We start from the raw sequence: 23,847 nt of genomic DNA, 5'->3' as shown, positions 1-23,847 counted from the left end.
CATGGTGTTTTCTGGAATCTAAGATTTCTTTCACTTCAAAATGTTGTTCTCCTTCCACCATGATGGGGGGTGGTGGTGGTGGGATTTTTTCTCGTAGTGGAGATTGTTGTTCTCTCTTTAATAGACTGCAGTGGAAGGTTGGGTGTATTCGTCTAAGATTTTTGGGTAGTTCTAATTCAACTGTTACTGGGTTTATGATTCTTTTAATTGGAAAGGGTCCAATATATTTTGGTCCTAGTTTTTTACAGGGTTGGAGTGATTTCAGGTATTTTGTGGATAAATATACCATCTCTCCTACCCTAAATGGTGTGGGATCGGTTCTTTTTTTGTCTGCCTGTGTCTTGTATGCTTTTCTGGCATCTTCCAAGGCTTTCCTAACGATTGGCCATGTATTTTGTAATTGAGCAATCCATTCCTTCAGGTCAGGGATAACCGGTTCTTTTGGGGTTAGTTCTGGTATTGGGTTGAAACTCTGGCCTGTAGCTACTTGAAAAGGAGTGTAACCTGTGCTTGAGTGGACTGCATTATTATATGCTACTTCTGCAAAAGGCAGTAGGTCCGTCCAGTCGGACTGCTGAAAATTAATATAGCATCTCAGATATTGTTCAAGTATATTATTAAGTCTTTCAGAAGCTCCGTCTGTCTGAGGATGGTGACTAGATGACAGTCCTTGGGTGGTTCCTAAGAGGGATAAAAATTCTTTCCAAAATGCCGATGTAAATTGCACCCCTCTGTCAGATATGATGCGTTGTGGTACCCCGTGCAATCTGTAAATATGCTGTACAAAAAGTTTTGCTAATGCTTTTGCAGTCGGGATTTTTTGGCAAGGTATGAAGTGTACTTGCTTAGAGAACAGATCTGTGACAGTCCAGACTACGGTGTTTCCATTACTTTCAGGCAGTTCTACGATAAAATCCATGGCTATTTCTTTCCATGGGGCTGAGGGGTTTGCCACCGGTTGTAACAGACCTGGCGGTTTCCCTTGCAGTCTTTTGGCCATCGCGCAAATTTGACAGCTACCCACATAGCTTTCTATGTCCTTTTTCATAGATGGCCACCAAAATTGCCTTTTAGTTAAGTGTAAGGTTTTTACAAACCCAAAGTGTCCTGCTGATTTTGTATCATGGCACAGTTGCATGAAATTGATTCTCTGTGTGGCAGGTATATATAGCTTCTCCCCCACCCACGGTAGTCCATCTTTAATTGTGCACACATGTTTATTTTTCTGGAACCATTCATCACTTTCCAAAGATTTCCTGAATTCTATTCCAGTTTGGCTATCTACCTTCGGCTTCATTTTTTCTTGTGCCCTGGTGGTGACTGGTGCTGCCAGTTGTTGTTCCGGTACAAGTGGTTTAAAGTCAGTAACTCTTGTGCTGTTATATTGGGGCATGCGGGATAATGCATCTGCAAGGAAGTTCTTTCCCCCCGGTAAGTGTTTGAGAGTGAAATTGAATCGGTGAAAATGTTGGGACCAGTGGGCTTGCTTAGGAGTGAGCTTCCTGGGCGTTTTTAGTGCTTCCAAATTTTTGTGGTCTGTCCAGACCTGGAAAGGTATTTTATTTCCTTCTAAAAATTGGCGCCATGTTAGTAATGCCCACCTCAACGAGAATGCCTCTTTTTCCCATATTGGCCAGCGTTGTTCTGTTTCTGTGAGTTTTCTGGATGTGTATGCGCATGGTTGCAATGTCCCCCCATCATTTTCTTGTAATAGTACGGCTCCTACCGCTACATCACTCGCATCTGCCTGTATTACAAAAGGTTTGTCGGGATCTGGGTGTTTTAGGACAGGTTCAGCAGAAAAAAGTCTCTTTAGCCTCTCAAATGCTGCTTGACATTCCATTGACCATTTCAGAGGCTGGCTGGGTTTCACGGGTGACCCCCCCTTCGTTTTCAACAAATTTGTGAGGGGCATGGCTATTTGGCCAAATGCGGGGATGAATTGGCGGTAGAAGTTTGCAAACCCCAGGAAACTTTGCAATTGCTTCCGTGTGCGGGGGGGTGCCCACTCTAGTACTGCTCTGACCTTCTCAGGGTCCATTTCGATGCCCTCTGGAGATATGCGATATCCCAGGTAGTCGATTTTTTCCTGATGGAATTCACACTTCGATAATTTAGCATATAAGTGGGCAGCTCGCAACTTCTTCAGGACTGCTCTGACTAGTTTGATATGTTCCTCTTTAGTTTCTGTGAAGATAAGGATGTCATCGAGGTAAACCAGGACCCCCTTATATAGGTGCTCTCTCAGCACGTCATTAATTAATTGCATAAAGACTGCGGGGGCCCCTTGCAGTCCGAATGGCAATACTTTGAATTGATAGCACCCCATTGGGCAGTTGAATGCAGTCTTCCATTCGTCTCCTTCCTTAATCCTAATTCGGTAGTATGCTTCCCTCAGGTCTAGTTTGGTAAAAATCTTTCCTTTCGATAGGTGGGATAACATATCCTTCATTAGGGGAAGGGGGTACAGATTACATTCACTAATTGTGTTCAAATTTCTATAGTCCACAACCAAACGAAAGGATCCATCCTTCTTCTCCCTGAACAGAACCGGGGCGGCCACTTTGGGTTTGGCAGGCTCAATAAATCCTCTTTCTAAGTTTTTCTTTATGAATCTCTCCATTTCTGCCATTTCCCTTGGGCTCATGGCATACATCCTGGGTTTTGGGAGTTTTGCCCCAGGTTTGAATTCTATGGTGCAGTCTGTGGGGCGGTGGGGGGGAAGCTCATCTGCTCTTTCCTCACTGAAAACCTCAGCCAGGTCCCTGTATTCCTCTGGTATCTCTGGTAATCCCTTCTCTTTCCCCACTGCTGCTGTCTCCTCCCTCTGGGTTGGGGGGGTGCTTTTGGAGTCTACGTTCTTCTGCCCCCCCTTTGGGAAGTTGAGTTCTGCTGTCCTCCAGTTTATCCCGGGGTTCCATTTCTTCAGCCATTCCAGTCCTAGGATCATTGGGCATTCCATGCCTGGGGCCACTATAAACGTTATGTCCTCCTCATGGGGCCCCAGTGATAGGTGGATTGGTAAAGTGGCTAGGGTGGCTGGTCCTCCCCCTGCTATTGTCCCATCTAATTGACTAAAAGAGATTGGATGTTTTAGCCTCCTCACTGGGATGCTCAATCTCTCCACCAGCGTTGGGCTGATAAGGCAGCGGATGCACCCAGAGTCTATCAGAGCTTTTATTTTGGCTGCTTCAGGCATAGGGGAAGCTAATATAGTCACTGTCTTAAGCATGGGTGGAAGGGGTCCACTTACCAATGGTTCTCCCTCTGAGCTGTCTTCCGAGTTGTCCACCGTCCCTGCGGTGCAGGCCGGAGTCCAGTCCCAGTTCCTGGCAGGAATTGTGGACTCTACAGCCTCTGTCCCCTTCATGGAAGATTCTTTTGTGTTGCCTTGGGGCTTCCCCGGCTTCTTGGAGGATGATGCCTCTGGTTTTCGGGGGGGGGGCTTTTGAACGACATTCTGCAGCACGGTGGCCCTCTCTCCCGCAGTTGAAACAACTTGTTGATTTTTTGGCTGTGGCTGGTGGTTTTTCCCCCTCGCGTGTTTGTTCGGGTGGCAGGCGGCCCCATGGTTTTCCTCTGCGGTGTCTCTTCAGTAGGTCTATTTCCACTTCCTCCGCCAGGATGTACCAGTCGTCGAGGTGGGGTGGGTCTCCTCGAGGCAGGCAAGCATCATACAGGTCGTAGTTCAGACCGTCTTTGAAATGGCTAAGGAGGATGTCTTCTGGCCAGTTCAGCTTGCTGGCAATGGCTCGGAATTCTTGGGTATAATCAGCCACTGCTCGCCTGCCCTGCCTCACCGTTTTGATTCTCTCCCGGGCTTTACGGTCAGCCAAAGGATCCTCGAACCGTCGCCTCAAAGATGACATGAATCGGTTGAAGTCGTTGAGTTCTGGGGCGTTGGAGTCATGCAAGTTCACCACCCAGTCTGCAGCCATCCCGTCCAGGGCAGATTGCACAATTCGGATGCGTGTTTTGTCACTGGGGATGTCCCGTCCATACTCTTCCATGTAGCTGAGGACTTGGGTTAGGAAAAATCCCAGTCGTGATGGCTCCCCCTTGAATTTGACTTCCAGGGGCGGGAGTCTTTGGCTGGAGCGTTGTCTGCGCCGTGGCCGGTATCGCTCCTCATCCTGGTCCCCATCTGTGGTTCTGGGGGGGTGGGGGGGTACTGCTGAGGTAGCAATTCCTGTTCCATTGGATGGCCCCGGGGTTTCAGGTGTTGGATCCCCTCCGTTACCTTTCCAGTTGCGTCCCCAGGCGCTGCCTCGGTTGCGATTTTCAGCTCTCTCCTCCCTCAGTGAACTCAGGGTTGCTTTCATCAGATCAATGGCCTTTTCCAGGATCCGCTCCTCCTCGCTGGCGTGCAGGGAACTCTCCATCTCTTGCCTCCATTCCGGTTGGTGGTTACTACGCCTCAGGGTCTTTTCTCCCGAAGCCTTTTCCCACTCACTTTTCCTTCCAACGCCCATCGACCACCGGGGTTTTCGGTCGTACTGCTCCACCGCTTCTTCCCCGGGGGAATATGCTGCTTCAGTTTCCCATTGTCTCTGGGATTCCATTTGGGGGGAAGACTCCCCCTCCATGGGGCTTCCCTCCTCTCTTGCTTCGTCGCCAGACATTTGTATTTGTTGCAAAGTCCCCCGGTAAGGTTTTCCCTTCCAGGTTGACTCTTAAAGCAGATTCCGTCTACTGTCAGGACCCACCTCAATCCACATCTTAGGAAATAAGAACTCTTGGATGCAAGTTTAGTCCAAAAGGAAAATGTTTACTAGGAAGGAATTGATTGTGGGAATACAAGACGGAATCTGAGAAAAGTTACATTTCAATCCTATATAAACCATTCCCATTCCAGCCCCTCCCCTCATCCATTTGGTCAGGCTGTCGTCAGTTGCTAGGTGTCAGGTTCTTCCATGGGAAAGGGAACTCTCCTTGGTTTTATGGTTATTGCTTCCCTTTTTTCAGTTGTAAATGAAGACACAAACCATATCTGTCTGTCCCCCTCCCTTCCCCCGTTAAAACATCCCCTGTTGTTTGAAAATCGCTTTAGTAACCATCCTCTCTCCCCCCCCTCGGAGAGATGGCAGAATCCCCAGTAATAGCACGTTGTTCTACCTATACAATTATGAAATGTGATATAAATGGATTCTCCAGCTTTGTAGGGATTTTTCAGCTGTATGTTAAGTTGTCTGATTAACTGAATTGATACAGAAGTTTCAAATCCCCAAATGGTTATTATTATTACTATGCATTTCTGTTATTCAAAATTGGTACAATTTCTTTTTTTTTAAAGGCTACCACAGGTACTTTAAGAGATGTTGTGGCTGAGAACTAGTTTTGATTCATTTGGAAAAGGTTACCTGTTAAGCAGCTTATATAGGATATGTTGGTCCACAGAGTTTTATTGTCTAGTTGAAAACAATGGATGGTTAAAATCATAGGGTCCTGAAATGTTCTCTGACATGTGCTTTAAAGCTTCATATACTAAAATGAAAAGTTGCAGAGTTTTGTTATTTTCAGAAATCTTTGCACAAATTCTTCCTTTATAGAATGGATTCGCAAAATTGATTTTGCTGAGCTTTTGTTCACCCTGTACTCGGACATCATTTTGATTTCTTATCAACACACTTCCCCCCCCCCCGACGATTATATTCCATTTCACTTCCTACAAGAAAGAGATGGCGTCAAGGGTACATTAGAAATCAGAGAAAGGAAACCTCTAAATAAGCTAGATGTGTACATTTAAAATTTAAAAACAAGTTGGCTTTTTAATTATATTTATGTTCCAAGACTGAAAGACATATTGAAATATTCACTATAATGCACAATATTGTAGGTAAAAGTTTGATCATTTTCCTAAAATCTGTATCATTAGTTCTTTATTTTACCCAAGTGGCTGCAAATGTTGGTAATTTCAGTATTTCCCAGCAATGCCAATTTGCACTCCAGACTAAAATAAATAAATAAATAAATAACCTAGGCTGCAAGATCTAATAGTGGTAGTTATTCAAATAAAGAAACTATTTTAACAAATTAACTCTGAGAGAAAAATGATGGGGTGCAGATGAAGAGAGAGCATTGTTTGTCCAAGTTTTAATACCACAGCAAAAATGCTTTAAAGACAAATCTAATCATCAGGCAAATTTCTGGGTTTATTCAGTAGCTATTTGTAAACATGAAAAGCAAAGCTGGTTTCTTCAATTAGAAGTGTTAGTTTAACTTTCTTGTCCTTGCTCTCTTTTTTTTTCCGGAGATTGCTTCAATAGAGAGATCAAGGTTTTATTTCTTTCAGTCACTTGATTTATTAAAACATGGAGAAGAGGGAAACGATTGAGTTTCACTGCATTGGATGATGAAAATGCATGAACTCATAGAGTAGAACTTACTTTGAGGCTTTCATGGAGGAACAGATGGGGGAAATCTGTAACGCTTTTTTCATATCCGTTTGTTTTCCAACTTCTTCAGCTGTGAATTTCACACTTCACTACATGATGGAGTATTTTGCTCTTATCTGTTGAAGAACAGCCAAGTATTTGCTCTCAATTGTTATATGTTGCAGGAATTATTGTTTTTTTTTAGATGAGTTCAGATGCATACTCAGTTTGACTTTGTCCATTATGAACCATAAGAGTTGAGGGACAAAATCAGTAAATCGTAGTAAATAGTTTCTGATAAAACCGCTTACAACTGTTGCTTGTATTTTTGGTGGGTGAATTTGGGCTACTCACTATTGCTTCAGCCCAATCTACCCTCCAGGTTAGGGGGTTTTTTGGGAGGGGGGAGAAAATGGGAGAAAAAAAACTGTGTACATTCTTTCTAGCTCCTCAAGGAAAAATGCAAATAAATCTAATAGAAAAAATAAGAGCAAGCAAAGAATATTGGTTTGCTTCTGTGTCTTGGCCAAATTCTCTGACAATTAAAAGATAGCTGTTCCGTGCTTTCCGCATCCATATGTGCACACATTGGGAACATCTGAGTTTTAAAACCTATAAATGAAATTCTAAAATTGTCAAAGTGTCTTTTTGCAGTCGAGCTCTAATTAACACATGCATTAGCACAATTGCCACTGCTGTGCTTTCTGTCTGGTAATTTTTACTAAGCATTCCAAAATAGCTCCTATTAGCAGGAGTCAACAACATGGCATTTGAAAAATGGCTCCTGTAATTCTACAGATGTACGTTGACTTAAGATTTACAGTTTTAAACAATATGGAGGAAAAACATGCTTGAATTCTTTCTCTTTTCCTCTTTTTTCTTTTTTTCGAACATAATTCACAAGCAAAAACAGCCCTTCTATAAATACAAGACTTGTGAAAAGATTCATAGACAAGAACTGCCTATGACGGTTTCTCAAGATAGCCTGATGATCTCATTTGGCTTAATATTCATAAAAGCCACAATATGTTTCCAAACCGATAGAGAACCCTGTTCCTTGGAGCCTTGAAATCGGAATTCCATAGCCTAGACAATAGGTGCCTCTTCATTTATTTTGTCTGCAATTCCAGTCATCTTATCTGCTGGTAAACATGGCAGCAAGCAGGCAATATATTCCTGTAGACTCTGCAACATAAATCTCTTAAAGCTAATGAGCTGTTCTACATAATATACAGTTCAGCTCTTTTTTTTCTTCTTCTTCCCTGAAGCACATTTTCACAGCAAATTTTAAAGGCTAGAAGAACTGATAGACAGCATTCCCTAGTGGTTTCCTAGAACTGGCTGAAAGATATTGTCCTTCTCATCTGCTGGTCAGTGAACAAAATGTACTCTGATTCTGCTACTTGTTTCTCAGAGTAACTATCTAAATGTCTCTGGTGTATTCCCAAAAGAAAGAGAGAGGGAGTTGGGGATGTGGTGCGTGTGTGTGTGAGAGAGAGATACACAAATATATAATGCACACAGGTAAAAAAAAATAAAGGGAGTGAGAGCATCTGATTTGTTTAATGCTAAGTTTTAAACTTTGACCACTTGGAATAAGAATCACCATCTTTTTCTCCCATTAAGCAGAGAAACAGACAATAAGAGAGTGAGTACACATTATGTCCTGAGTACAAGAGTGTAGATCTCTTTCTATTACTGTACAAAAGTGTGACCTCTTTTGTGATGCATAAGCTTCGTAAATTCATTTTTCTCATATATTTATAGATTCCAAATTTTTGGTACAGTTCCTATTTCAAAACTGTTTTTTTTAAATCATACTATTCCTTCAGATGTTGCTGAGTACACAGAATGAACTTTTCCACCAGGAATCAAAAAATACACAGGCAACTCACCTTTCAATGCCTCTCTTCCCCAAACCATTTTAGCAATATGGATATAATACTAATAATGAATATTAACCCAGTAATAATGTGGCATCCATATAATATATTTCTTCTACAATGTTATATTTCCATCATAGTGAAGTTGACACCCAAGTTATTTCTAAGCATTTTCTAAGATGTCCAGCTTTAAAAATATTTTATGATCGTAGCCTTATCTTGATATCTTAAAAACATGCTTAAAATGTATTGATTTATTAATATATGGCTTTCTGACACTTCATTTCAAAATTCTTGTAAATAATTAATAGCCATCTTAAAATATTATTTAATTTCTATTAAAACATACTGTGCGTTTATAATAATCCAAAACACATTTCCTTATCCAAGGTAATTCAGGGTAATTAGCAGTTCCCAGTGCATCTGGACTAAATTTGACATCAAGAGAGATATTTTAGCATTTTATACTGCCCTGCCTGTTTGAGACAATTCCAGTCCCTTTTTAAATAACTTAGGTTTTTTTGTTTTTTTTGTTTTTTGTAGCTTTTTGAAAAAAAGCTTGATTGATAGTAAGCCAATCTAAAGTTTTAATATTCTTGTTAGTGCTGGGTTTTTTAAAAAAGGTAGTGTTGGCAATGGTGGTGATGGTGATGATGATGATGATTGAACTCCGAGCATATTCTTTGTTAATTAAGCATTAATTAATTCACTTCTCCACTCTATACTTGATCATCCCTTTGCTCTTTCTGTCTTTCAATATGAGAGATCTTTTTCTGGCATACTTATAGTGTTTTAGATGCCATTTCAATTATTGTAGCACAATCCTACATATTTTAATTATTATTTAAGTATTTATTGTTACAATTTCTAAAAATAAAATAAAATATTTTTAAGTTAACTTTCTTACAACTACAAAGGATTGGTCACACAATTGTTCTTTTATGTCTGTTGTCAATGATACATGGACCTTAATATTTGAGAGTTCATTTGACATTCTCTTCTTCTTTTTAAGGCCCTGTGGAATTCTTCATGTACTGACGGTTCAGTTTACAAACCTATCAGCATCACATTGGTACCAACATTTTAATTGAATAAAATATGCTTGGATACAAGCTACATAGACCATTAATTTAATCCTCTCTTATTTGCCTGTGTAAAAAAAGAATATGTATTGGCCTCATCTGTTTGACCTATTTAATGACATCTCAGGAAGGGCAGGGGGAAAAATGCTTATTTAACAACAATCACAAAATACTCTACACTATTCTCTCAACTGCATTAAGCAATAATTGATCATTGATGGCCAAACTTTGCAGAATTGAAATAAAATACAGTTGTATTTCTATTACTTTTGTACACTTTATTTAACCTTTCGGGCAAGAATACCAGATAGATATAGTTTTATTGCCCTGGCTTCTATAAAGTGGGACGATATTGCCTGCTTTGGACAGCAATGTGATGGAAGAAAAATTGTGACGTGAAAGAACTGATGCTAGATACATTATTTCAAGACTGAATGTTAGATCGAGCAGGGACAGCTAAGGGTAACACAACGGCTTGCACAAGAACTAACACTCTGGATCCTTCGTATTTCAGAATAACCATACAGTGAAATAAAACATAATTCAATGTTAATCTTATATAAAAGATTTATCCGTGATAACCTTTAATAACCTGGAAAGAAGTGGTCTGCAGTTCTTCTTCCTGCCCAGCAAGTTACTACAATATGGTGGCCAATTGTCAATTTTGGCTTTTGTTTATTGTTTTGCGTACAAAAATATAGAAATACAGAGGCTTGATCAAAACTGGATCCGCAAAGTGCAGGAAATCAGTTGTCCAGGCAGTTCAAATGAACATGCTAAAGCTTGTTTATTATTATTTATTGCATGCTAAAGCTCTCCAGAAAAATCTGAACTAGTAACAGTCAAAGCAAAGTGATGGTAGATTAGAATCAGTGGAATTAAAGGTGGGCTGGATGGGTGTGAAAGGACTTGAAGGTATGAGGGGACTTGAGACTGATGACACATTTGACCCCTCCTTTGGGCTCTGCCTGATCATCTCCTACAGAGTCAGATGATTTCTTCCTTTAATCCTTTCTATCCAGGGCCAAAGCCATGCTGTTGAAGCAATTCTACTTTGTGACCATTTTTGTGACCTCACTACACATCTCGAAATGTGTAGGTAACACATTGGTAACCCTGATATTGAATGACACTCAAAGCTGTTGTTGTTGTTGTTCAATTTTGTCTGACTCTCAGAGACTGCCAGGACAAGTCCCTGCATTTTTCTTGGCAAGGGTTTTCAGAAGTCATTTACCATTGCCTTCTTCCTAGGGCTGAAAGAGTATGACTGGCCCAAGGTCAGCAACTTGCTTCGTGCCTAAGGTGGGACTAGAATTCATGACCTCCTGGTTTCTATTCTGATGCCTTAACCATTACACTAACCATAGTTCAGGTAAATTAAATTGCATAAGTGATTTTTATTTTCTTTTTATGACCTAATCCCTTTTATTGGGATGGACTCTGGGTGACTGGTTGGATGCCCTTACTGATGCTTACAGTAGATCTTTTGTGTTTGCGCCCGGATAGAGAAACATCTGTCACAGCCTAGGACTGAACTTTTATCCTTCCAGATGGAAGGCAAGCATCTTCACCTCTATGCCACCACTCTCTACCTTAATCACAGTCTCAACTGGGATCTAAGTCTAGGTACTCTTTTAAAACCATCTTTAATATGCAATCTAGTAGATATTTCAAGAACTATTAAACTATTAAAAACATATGCAAGGAAAAATAGAAGGCATAAATTGCAAGGTGAAGAACAGGGAAGAAACCTTTAGAATGTTTTTTAAAAAAGAGACGCATTCTGAATTAAATGAATTAAATACATTCTATGTTAACATATAAACATTATTTTCTAATTACAGTAATCTATGATAGATGAGAAGGGACGCGGTGGCTCAGTGGGTTAGGATGCTGAGCTTGTCGATCAGAAAGTTGGCAGTTTGGCGGGTCGAATCCCAAGTGCCGCGTAACAGAGTGAGCGCCTGTTACTCATCCCAGCTTCTGCCAACCTAGCAGTTCGAAAGCACGTAAAAATGCAAGTAGAAAAATAGGGACCACTACGGTGGGAAGGTAACAGCGCTCCGTGCGCCTTTGGCGTCTAGTCATGCCGGCCACATGACCACGGAGACGTCCTCGGACAAGCGCTGGCTCTTCGGCTTTGAAACGGAGATGAACACCAGCCCCTAGAGTTGGAAACAACTAGCACGCATGTGCGGGGAAAACTTTACCTTTACCTTATGATAGATGATAATACAAAGAGGATTTTTTTTATCCTCATAATTTTAGAACAATTATATTTGAGAGTCTGTAGATCAAAATTATCCACAAAATGGTGCCACGCCGTCCAGTTGCCCAAAAATAATATTGGAAAAAATGATTCTATGGTATGAAGTTTAACAGCCCATTCAGAAGGACTCTATTACTTTCTTTTCCTTTTTTTGTTTTGTTTTCCCTAATACAATTCTAATAGCACTAATTGCTGACAAGAAATAGAATGCATGTAAGGCCATGTTTTCAAAGTGCAGGCTACGACCTTCAGAGTAGTTGTGAGACAATCAGTTGAGAAGCGACAGAGCAAATCTTGCTTGCAAGTCCTTTCCTGGCAAACTTTGTATATAAATATGCCGAATGTAAAGGATTGCAACAGTGCCAGAATCATAGCCAGATTATTCCCCCCCCCATTTTTTTTTACATAGAAATATGTTGACAGAAGTCTGTTAAGCTATTGCATGAGTCATCCACTTTTAAAATGTTAACATCTTGGTTATCATTATGATGGAAAACATGAGCAGAATATTGTACAAATTCCCAAAGTAGCTTAAGAGGCATATTTTCACTCTGAACCCCAAATCTAAATGTTTCATCTTGAGATAACAACGTGACAATGTGTTTAATATATTCGTGTTCTTTAACCTCTCACTAAACCTCTATGAAAGCACGAATTAGTAAGTCATAATTCATGTTCTTAGTCTGACAATTTTTCTAGAAGTTTATATCCCTCCTATTGTTTTAGAAAATTAGAAGCAGACAATTTGACATGTAAAATATTGCTGTGGCCCCTTCAAGACTTGATTTTGGGGTCTGTGTGTTTCTGTGTTGCCTCACGTATAATTCTATCTATATGGAGACAGATGCTTACAGGAAAAATAAAGTTCCACAAATGAAGGCAAATATAAATGTCCCCAGGATGAGGTTGCAGGATCCAACCCAGGACCAGAAATTTAGTCTTCTGAGCCCACCCTCAGGAAATTTCTTTCTAGCAGAGAGGATAGGCTCCAGCATGAGTCTGAAAACTCTGAAGACCAAACCTATAGTCCCGAGATTGGATCCTGGGAAATGAACCTCATTCTTTTTTATTGATTACAAAAATAGGAACAAGATGGAAGGACTACCAAAAAAAAATCAACAAAACAATCCTTCATTGGTGTCAACAGTGCTGCAAACAGAAAATTAGACAATATACCATTTTTACAACTCTGTTTTGTTTAAAACACATACATACTTAATATTTACATACACTGAATATTAAATGATAATCCCCAAAATTCTGGTATACCTATGGAATTGCTTAGACCAGGGGTCAGCAACCTGAAACAGTGAAAGAGTCGCTCGGAACTGGTTCCCTCACAAAAGGAAAAACTGGGAGACGCAAAAAATGTGTGCATGTACATGCGTGCATGCGCAGGACAGGGTTTGACTGAAGAGTGGAGCCAAGGCGAGATATGCACCTACCCTGCATATTTGAATTGATTGGTTGAACTTTTTTAGTCCCACTTTTTTTTTTTTTGGACTGCACATGGCAGAGGACTGGGAGCCGCAGGAGACGGCTGAAAGAGCCGCATGTGGCTCCGGAGCCGCGGGTTGCAGACCTGTGGCTTAGATGGTCAAATGAAAGGAGTAGTCTTATCCTCTATGCCTGAACTTTGGTCATGGCAATTCTATAACCAAATTTAGTGTAACACGCTTAGGCGACCCTTCCGTAATCTTTCATCAGAAATAAGGCATCCTTGTACAATGCTGGTAACATTATTTACTTAGACTCTGGGCTACCCCCAAATGCAGCCTGCACAGCTGCAGTTCTTCCTCCTCTTCCAGTAGCTGATTCCTTCTGAATCTCACTAGAATTCCTCCTTCTGCCCGCCCCCAAAGATATATCTTTGCAGATTATGCCACTAGGGGGCACTGCCTTCCAGAAGGCTTGTAAAGATTTTGCAAAGTTCCTATGTCTGTCTAGCAATTCATCCAGGGAGCAGGGAAATTCATCTCTCTCTATCTGTAGTGGGTGCAGCTGTTTCTCATTTGCTGCCTAATTGTCACCGATATGGTGCCCGAATTTGGTGGGAGGAGGGGAGGCTCAATGCTCAGAGAGACTGCTAACATTCCAGTCAGCACCATATTATCTGAAAGAGCCTTGACCATTGAGATCTGTTTGAGTTGACCACCCCCAGAGCCTGGACCACCCCCAGAGTGAACATGATTTTCAGGCCCTCCATCCACAGTTCCTGTTCAGCAATGGGGATTTTGCTTTGAAACAGTTTCTTCTTTTTTGGGACAAACTTTCCCCCCAAAAATTCTCTGATGATGGAGATTTGACTCCCTGTGTCAATTAGGTCCCTCGTGGCGGTGGTCTTGATATTGAGTGCGGTGAGTTGCATCTCCTTCATTAAGAGAGCCACTTTTCTGTGGTGTCTTCTTTTCCAGACCTTTTCCAGATACTAGACTTCTGTGAAAGACTCAGACTATCTGTCTCTAGCCAGGCATCTCCTGCTTGCTTCTCTCCACCACAGGCCCGATTAGCAGAAAGGTCAGCTATCAGCTCACATAGCAGTACACCTGTGCTTCAAGGATAGAGTTGAGCATCTTCTCCTCTTTTGTACAACAGCAACTGTACCTAGCAAATGAAAACTGCATGAAGAGAACATGGACAATAATATGGAAACACATCATTTTCCAGTTCATTCAATCTTCTAAGATTCTTTTTAACTTCTGAGTCTAGCCAAAAACCCTGGAATTCCCTGGTAGCTCCTACCCAAGTATTAATTCTCCCAACCTTGCTTAGTCAAGCATTGAAAATCACTAATATGTTTATTTTAAACACGGCAAGCAGCCAAGATATAACTGGGTGCAAGGAGGATATTTGTGACGGTGCTTTCCTATTTTAATTTTGTATAAATAGGCAACCACCTCCAAGGATTTTTACTAAGTTTGGAAAATGTGGGTAGGACAAAACTAACCTCAGCCTCTTCCACAGTTCCTTTAAAAATGCTGTAGAAGTGTAGATAGATAGAAAGTATATATACCTCTCTTACATATCCATACTTGCTGAGTTCCTAATGACAATATCCGTCCCTGAAATTTTATGTTACTGAAGGCATGATTGCTGTTCACATTATCAATGTGGCCAGAAGAAAATGGTTTATGTTTTGCACTGCAAAAATCCTTATGAAATATTTCTCGTTGCTTCCAGGCATTTGCAATAAAAAGCACAGAGCTTCCTCCAAGATTATAGTAGATCTTTTAAGCACTCTCATCTCAGAGAGAGGTCCACCAAACTCAACAGGGTGTACTTAACAGCTCAGTTTGATTAGATTGTGGTGTTGATCTGCCACTTTCTATATTTTATGTTTGTTTATCTTACCTTTTCCACTTCCTATTTCAGTGTAAAAAATCTGTTTGAAGTGCTTTAAAGTCTTTGAGAAAACTTAAATGTTTTACTGTTATATAGTGGAGATAACGAAAGCAAATAAATAAATACTGGCAGCAGGCAAATCCTTTTATGCTGAAAGCTGGTTTCCTGCTGAGTTGATGGGTGCTGTTTGTTTTGATCCAAAAATTTAAATGATGCCTTAATTGTATTTTAAAAATATGTTCATTATTTTACTATAATTATTGGCAGCTCCTTGAGCACCATGTACTGCTGGAAAGGCAAGATAGTAGATAAAAGTAGTAAGATAACTTTCTTGGTTATTGGTTGATTACCAATTGAATTGAGATGTTGGATCATTGCTTCTAGATGTGTGTAGTGGAGAACTGAACAAAATTTCACTAAGAGGTGCTGAAAGATAGAAAGGCAATAGACACAATTTCTCATTGGCTTTTACAAGTTATTTGAATACTTTCCATCATTTGTTATGTTCCTGCTCTTTTTCTGTCTCCCCAAACTATCAGCTTGTTCTGGAGCACTGTATAGGATGTAAAATAGTGGTATATAACATCCATTATTAATAGCAAGCTCCACCTTTAATAAATATTACTGAATATATTTTCCCAGGAGAAATTAAACAAAATGAATAGAGATTATTAATAGGGGATTTATTTAAGGCTCTGACTTAATGTGGAACATTTCTATGCGATGATATTCATAGTCCTACCTTCACTGGAATAAGTACCATTTTTAAAAATGTCTGAAATAGAAGTAAAAGAAACTGATATTTTGTTAGGTTTCCTACCCTCTGGAAATACAGGTAGTCCTCATTTAGTGACCTTTATTGGGACCAAAGCTCAATCCAAGTGAAAAGTGTGGCTGCATTTACAATTTTCATTTGTATTTCATATATCTAATGCCCTGAGCAGGTTTTTTTTCTCCTTTGTTTAATATCATTTTAGAGTATTACATGTATTATCTAAAACCTGTAACTCATAGAAATAAATGATGTTTATGTTTATTTCTTAAATGAATATTGATTTTAGTTTAAAAACATAATATATATATATATTGCTTAGCACATTTGATTTGTGCTTAGATTGTAAGCTGCCCTGAGTCTTCGGAGAAGGGCGGGATATAAATGGGATTAAAATAATAATAATAATTATATATATATATATATATATATATATATATATATATATATATATATATATATATATATATATATATATATGTGTGTGTGTGTGTGTGTGTGTGTGTGTGTGTGTGTGTGTGTGTGTGTGTGTGTGTGTTTTCTGAGGTTTTCGCGGGTGCCTGTATGTGGATCCTTGGTTTTTCGGGTTTTTCCCCGCGTAGAACTAAAGGTGTGGGCGCAACGTTTCGACGGAGTCTCATCCGTCATCATCAGGCTTTAGCTTCCTTCTTCTGGGAGAAGCATGTGGCTGTTAGTTCCTCTTTTTTAAACTGCCAGAGGGGGTGTGTTCTGTGGAGGTGTGCTCTGATTGGGTAGGGGACCAAGTGTGTTCTGATTGGGTGGGAGTGTGTTTTGAATGGTGGGTGTGTTCTGATTGGGTGGGGGGGGTGTTCTGAGTGGATGGGCTGGTCTCAGCTGCCAGCTCCAGAACTGAGCTGGTGAGTTGTGCTGCTTTTGTTCGGCTTCGTGTTTGTGGTGGTGCCATGTTTTTATAGTGGGTGTCAGTTTGCTTATTGTGTGGTTTGGAGGGGTTTAAAGTGGCTGATGTTGCAGCTGTAGTTAGGTTTCTGTTTTGTGGTTGTGTGTCTTTATCGTTGTGGGTTCGGATTTGCTTTTTGAATGGTTGTGTGGTGGTGATGTCATGTGATGTTATCATGAGTTTGGGTCTGGTATCATTCTTGGTGGTTGGGCCTCGTCTGTCAATCAAGGCGGGTTTCCAAATGGCTGGTAGACGAGAGGTATCATCTCGTGTATTCATGCTGTGGGGGCGTTTTTCTATCTCAATGGCTTCTCTGATTATTCTGTTGTTAAAATGTTCAATTTTGGCGATAGTTTTGGTTTTTTTAAAATCAATTTCATGTCCCGTGGCTTCAAAGTGTTGGACCAGGGATGAAGTTTGTTCTCCCTTTCTAAGTGAGTTTTTGTGCTCTTCAATGCGTGCACTTATTCTTCTGTTGGTCTGTCCGATGTATGTGGTGGGGCAGGTGGTGCATGGGATTTCGTATACTCCTTGGTTTTCTAACCCAATTATGTCCTTGGGGTTTCTTAGGATGGTGGATATTTTTCTGTCTGTGTAGAATGCTGTTTTGATGTTGTGTTTTTGGAGGACCTTGCTGATTCTGTCTGTGGTCCCTTTTAAGTATGGGAGGAGGGCTTTGCCATTTTCTTGTTCTCTGTCTTGGGTTTTTGTGGGTGTCTCTCTTCGGATTAAGTTGGTAATCGTGTTTCTTTGGAATCCATTGGCTGTTAGTACATTAGTGAGAGTGTGTAGTTCGGTTATTAGGTGTTGTTCGTCAGCTAGGTGTTTTGTTCTGGAGATGAGTGTCTTGGCTACGGAGTTGATCTGTGCTGGGTGGTGGTGTGAGAGTGCGTTCAGATAGCGGTTTGTGTGTGTTTTTTTTTATGGTAGATAGTGTGTCCTAAGCTCTATGGTCTGCCCAAGATACACAAAGAAGGAACCCCACTCAGACCCATAGTCAGCTCCATAGGCTCACCTCTACAAAATCTAGCCAAATTTCTTGCCAAACAACTACAGCCTTATGCAAATTCCATCACCTCGCACGTACAAAACTCATTCCAATTCATAGAGATCATAAGTAAACTAAACTTACAGCCCTGTGACCTACTTGTGAGCTTCGATGTTGTATCCCTCTTCACCCAAGTGCCAATCAAAGAAGCCTTGACAGCTATCCAAAATAAATACAACCCCCCAAAACACATCCTAGATCTGACCAACCACTGCCTATCTAACACATACTTCATCTACAATGGACAAAGATACAAACAAATGGAAGGAGCACCCATGGGATCACCCCTCTCACCTGTCATCGCAAACCTTTACATGGAACACTTTGAAACCCTCGCTCTAGAAAAATCCAACCACAAACCCAAACTCTGGCTCAGATACGTAGATGACACCTTCGTAATCTGGCCACACGGCAAAGAAAAACTGGATGACTTCCTCATACACCTCAATAGCCTACACCCCAAAATACAATTCACCATGGAAACAGAAGCTAACAATCAACTTCCCTTCCTTGATGTCTTAGTCTACAAGAAATCCAACGGCTCCCTAGGACACACTATCTACCATAAAAAAACACACACAAACCGCTATCTGAACGCACTCTCACACCACCACCCAGCACAGATCAACTCCGTAGCCAAGACACTCATCTCCAGAACAAAACACCTAGCTGACGAACAACACCTAAAAACCGAACTACACACTCTCACTAATGTACTAACAGCCAATGGATTCCAAAGAAACACGATTACCAACTTAATCCGAAGAGAGACACCCACAAAAACCCAAGACAGAGAACAAGAAAATGGCAAAGCCCTCCTCCCATACTTAAAAGGGACCACAGACAGAATCAGCAAAGTCCTCCAAAAACACAACATCAAAACAGCATTCTACACAGACAGAAAAATATTCACCATCCTAAGAAACCCCAAGGACATAATTGGGTTAGAAAACCAAGGAGTATACGAAATCCCATGCACCACCTGCCCCACCACATACATCGGACAGACCAACAGAAGAATAAGTGCACGCATTGAAGAGCACAAAAACTCACTCAGAAAGGGAGAACAAACTTCATCCCTGGTCCAACACTTTGAAGCCACGGGACATGAAATTGATTTTAAAAAAACCAAAACTATCGCCAAAATTGAACATTTTAACAACAGAATAATCAGAGAAGCCATTGAGATAGAAAAACGCCCCCACAGCATGAATACACGAGATGATACCTCTCGTCTACCAGCCATTTGGAAACCCGCCTTGATTGACAGACGAGGCCCAACCACCAAGAATGATACCAGACCCAAACTCATGATAACATCACATGACATCACCACCACACAACCATTCAAAAAGCAAATCCGAACCCACAACGATAAAGACACACAACCACAAAACAGAAACCTAACTACAGCTGCAACATCAGCCACTTTAAACCCCTCCAAACCACACAATAAGCAAACTGACACCCACTATAAAAACATGGCACCACCACAAACACGAAGCCGAACAAAAGCAGCACAACTCACCAGCTCAGTTCTGGAGCTGGCAGCTGAGACCAGCCCATCCACTCAGAACACCCCCCCACCCAATCAGAACACACCCACCATTCAAAACACACTCCCACCCAATCAGAACACACTTGGTCCCCTACCCAATCAGAGCACACCTCCACAGAACACACCCCCTCTGGCAGTTTAAAAAAGAGGAACAAACAGCCACATGCTTCTCCCAGAAGAAGGAAGCTAAAGCCTGATGATGACGGATGAGACTCCGTCGAAACGTTGCGCCCACACCTTTAGTTCTACGTGGGGAAAAACCCGAAAAACCAAGGATCCATATATATATATATATATATATATATATATATATATATATATATATATGTATATGTATATGTATATGTATATGTATATGTATATGTATATGTATATGTATATGTATATGTATATGTATATGTATATGTATATGTATATGTATATGTATATGATGTATATGTATATGTATATGTATATGTGTATGTGTATGTGTATATGTATATATATATATATATATATATATATATATATATATATATATATATATATATATATATATATATATATATATATACCCCAAACATGGGGCAAATCTATTTGAAACATATATATATTTAAAGGTAAAGGTTCCCCCGCACATGCGTGCTAGTCGTTTCCAACTCTAGGGGCCGGTGCTCATCTCCGTTTCAAAGCTGAAGAGCCAGAGGACGTCTCCGTGGTCGTGAACGTTGTTACCTTCCCACCGTAGTGGTCCCTATTTTTCTACTTGCATTTTTATGTGCTTTTGAACTGCTAGGTTGGCAGAAGCTGGGACGAGTAACAGATGTTCACTCTGTTATGCGGCACTCGGGATTTGACCCGCCAAACTGCCGACCATCTGATCGAAAAGCTCAGTGTCCTAACCCACTGAGCCACTGCGTCTCTATCTATCTATCTATCTATCTATCTATCTATCTATCTATCTATCTATTCATATTCACATGATCAAAACTTACATTGCAATAATATGGTACATTTTCAGAACCTTAATGGAACAATTTCTTCATTTTTAAAAATGTACACAAATATTTCAAATTATATCCATGTAGGTATACAAGATTTTTTCATTCTTTAAAAAGGAAAAACTGATATTGAAATGGACCAAAACAAACTTTCAGCAAGAAAATGATTGTTCAAGAAGAACTGATATTGACCGGTCCCGCCCGCCCCCAATAGATGAACTTGTAGTGGGCACCAGTGGTTTGATAATAGTTATGGTATCTTGTATTCTGAATACAAGATACCTTAACTATTAATAAAGTGAATTACATACTTGCCTCCTTATAATTACTTTGTGTGACTAGAATTGAGAAAGCTGCATAGGCTAGTGGTTTTTAACAGAATGCCTTTAGATATATATTTTTTGCTTTGGATCTACTTAGAAATCCTGTGGATAAAAAGGCTATGTGTTTCTTTCATTAAATTTAAAATAAAACATCTATAGATTTACAAGAGTAAGGAATTACTGTGAATTGATTATTATCTTCTAGCTATGAAGTTCCTTTTATTCATCCAACATTTCTGAAATAAAACCTAAAACTAAAATATGGGATCCTATGACAGACCTTGGTGTTTTTTCCCCCCATTGATCTTTAAATATTACTCAGAAGAACATCTGCTGTTACTTCCATTCTTCCTGAGCTATACAGGGTACTCTGGTCTCAGGGTATGATAAGTTCCACATCAGAACTAATATATTTAATACTTTCAATATCCATTAATGTACAGACACGCATAACAGAACTTAGAAGAATTCTATCAGCATATATCATACTGTCTGCAGCTTACATAACATAAGTAATATATAATGGGAAAGTTACCACAAGGTTCATTTTGATCTGTTTTTACTCTCTTCTGCATGTCAACTGTGTAGCGTATGTACATTTTAATTTAGTCAGTTTTATAATTCATTTATTCATTCTTTAGTAACCTAAGTTCCTGCATGTTAAGTACAAAATGGAACATCAACATTAATGATCTTAACAGGAAGATGGAACAATAAGCTGATAGATTATAAAAAAAAAATTTTTTATAATGCATTGTTTTGAAGAAAAAACACACACTTAAATATAGTGTATTTGGATGGCTTGAGAGAGAGTAACATAAAATATTAAATGATATCAAAGTAAGATTTAAAATTTAATATAAAATTTAATAAATGTTACTAATCTATACTTGCTGTGTGTGTCATATGGCTCTTTCTAGCTTACGTAAAGCCATTAAGTAAAGAACTAGGGACTGGTAAACACATGGACATAGATCAGTCATTTTATTTGAGACTTATTTATTTGATTTATAGGAGTGGGAACTTTCTGTCTGCGATGACACACCCTTTAAAAACTACAGTATATGGCATTAAGGTAGACACTCATTGTTTCATACCTTTCCAGCTCATGAACCTTGAATAAGAAGTTTTAGAATTTTCTAATGAACATGGGTATTTTCCTTTGGACTTTGGCTGCAAGTACCTTAGACTGGTCAGTGAAGTGTGATCAGCCTTTCTCCTGTCAGGTTAGAAGGCTTTCCCTGAATCGAATGGAATGACTGCCATCATTCCAGAATTGCTGGGGCATCTTTCTTTTCTTTGCCGCCTCTTCAGGGCGACTTAGACCCATTTAGGGTCCCCTGGTGGGGCAAAATTAGCCATGGGGGTGCGGAGATCAGCAATCCAATGACCGGGTGCTACCGCGCAAAACTGGAATTTTTAGAATTTTCTGATGAACATGGGTATTTTCCTTTCCACAAAGAAACCGTTGAGATCACGGCAAGCCTTGCAGGACTTTGCATTAAACTATGAGGCTGCTAATTACTCATTCATGCTATAGATCCATTGAGCAAAGGGAAGACTTGGCAGCTCATCATTTTGAAGAGGTCTAACATTTCTAAAGTGGTTAAGATGAACATTTCAGAATGTGATTAGAAAGTGAGTTTGGTTAGATTATTGTCCTTATTAAAGGCTCCACTGCTGCTGAGAACAAACAAGTTGCTTTCCTTCACTCCTGTCACTCAAACCCATTAGAGACTGTTTTTTATGGTTTCCTTGCAAGGAACTGACCTTCAGACCTCTTATGGGAGTTTATGGGAAACATTCAGAGCTCTCCCATTCTCTTCTTCTCCAGTCTACTCACCAGTCTTTCAGTGTTCACCATGGTAATAATCTCTGCTCATTCACAGACATGTCTTCAATCAGTTATGACTGACCTTGGAAGCATGAAATATCCAAGAGAATAGCAGGGCCTTCTCCATAAATTTAACACTTGATGACGATTATTCAAATAGTTATTAGGTAAGTTTGGAAAGTAGCAGAATACAGTATATCACAACTTTCCCTTCTCTCAGCTGAAATATTTTTTTTTTCTATAGACAGGCTTTGAGGTTACTCAGAACAATATAATTCTAAAACTCTGATAACTTTCTCTGTATTCTGCATCCAGCATCTGAACAATCATGCTGACCTTTTTAAAGAACTTTTTAGACCTAGGAATAAAAGAATGCCATTCTGATACATTGAAAGCCAGCAAGTCAATTGTTATTGCAAGAAAAGTTATAACTTATATTCCTCCATGGTACATTTGTCATTTTTCTGTTATGGGCTTTAGCATTGCACATTGATTGGTTTTACCTTTCTGGCTTAAAGACACAAAAGAAAATGAAAAAAAATCTTCAGAGAGAAAAAAAATCTACAAGAAAGGGGACAGCAAGAAAATGACAGCTGGCAATATGGGATGCTAGTGATTGCATAATTTAAGTGGTGTAATTCCTAATAGAAAATTAAAATGGTGTATGCCAGAAGTCTTAGATTCACAGTGAGGCTACTGCTCTAGGTAAGTCAGGGACTTACAGAAATCCATACCGCTAATAATGGTATTTATTTATTCGTTGATTGAGTGATTGTCTTATTTGTATGTCACCCATTCCCACATGTTCTAAATGCCTTACAGCAGGGCTTTTCAACCTTTTCACCCATTGTACCACTTTTAGGATAAGGCAATGTCTGAGTACCAGCAGTCGCCCAACAAGGTGTCAAAAACTTGACCAAAAAAAAATAAAATGGAAAAAAATGATAAAGTACAGGTAGTCCTCGACTTACAACAATTCGCTTAGTGACCAAAGTTACAACGGCACTGAAAAAAGTGACTTATGACCCTTTTCCCCACTTATGACTGTTGCAGCATTCACAGGGTCATGTGATTTACATTTGGATGCTTGGCAACTGATTCATACTTATGACGGTCACAGGGTCATGTGATCACTTTTTGCAACTTTTGACAAGCAAAGTTAATGGGTGGGGGGGAGTCATCACTCAAGATTGCAGGGTGCCTATGTGTGTGGGGGAATCCACGGGTCTCTGGTGGAGGGGGGTGGGACTGGGGTGGGTGCCCTCCTTCCTCCCTCTCTCCCATTGTCCCTTCCTTCCTTCTTTCCTTTCTTTCTTTCCTCCTTCTTTGTCTCTCCTCCCTCCCTTCCATTGTCCAGTGCTATGCCACCCAGACCCCAGCCTGTAAAAAATCACGGACTTTGCCTCCGGCTGCAGCTTCTCTTCCAATTGGTCCCGCTTTCCCTGTGCAGACCAAATGGGAGA

At 40.1% G+C, this 23,847-nt stretch overlaps 1 protein-coding gene across 3 annotated transcripts in view; it reads left to right on the top strand.

Annotated features, from left to right (window-relative positions):
• CCSER1 (coiled-coil serine rich protein 1) overlaps nt 1-23,847 on the top strand; it is a 770,064-nt gene that overhangs the window by 456,919 nt on the left and 289,298 nt on the right. The window contains exon 10 of one of the 3 annotated variants that reach the window (XM_083367022.1): nt 9,270-9,553. The exons of the other annotated variants lie outside the window; for them this stretch is intronic. Within the exon in view, the coding sequence (XP_083223148.1) occupies nt 9,270-9,344 (75 nt within the window). The 3' untranslated portion in view covers nt 9,345-9,553. Of the gene's footprint in view, nt 1-9,269; nt 9,554-23,847 lie in introns of those variants that run through there. 3 annotated transcript variants of the gene reach the window in all.

Source organism: Vipera ursinii, assembly GCF_947247035.1.
Source record: "Vipera ursinii genome assembly, chromosome: 7".
NCBI classification, from domain to species: Eukaryota; Metazoa; Chordata; class Lepidosauria; order Squamata; family Viperidae; genus Vipera; species Vipera ursinii.
The sequence above is the reverse complement of the archived record's forward strand: the minus strand, read 5'-3'. Positions and strand labels throughout refer to the sequence as shown.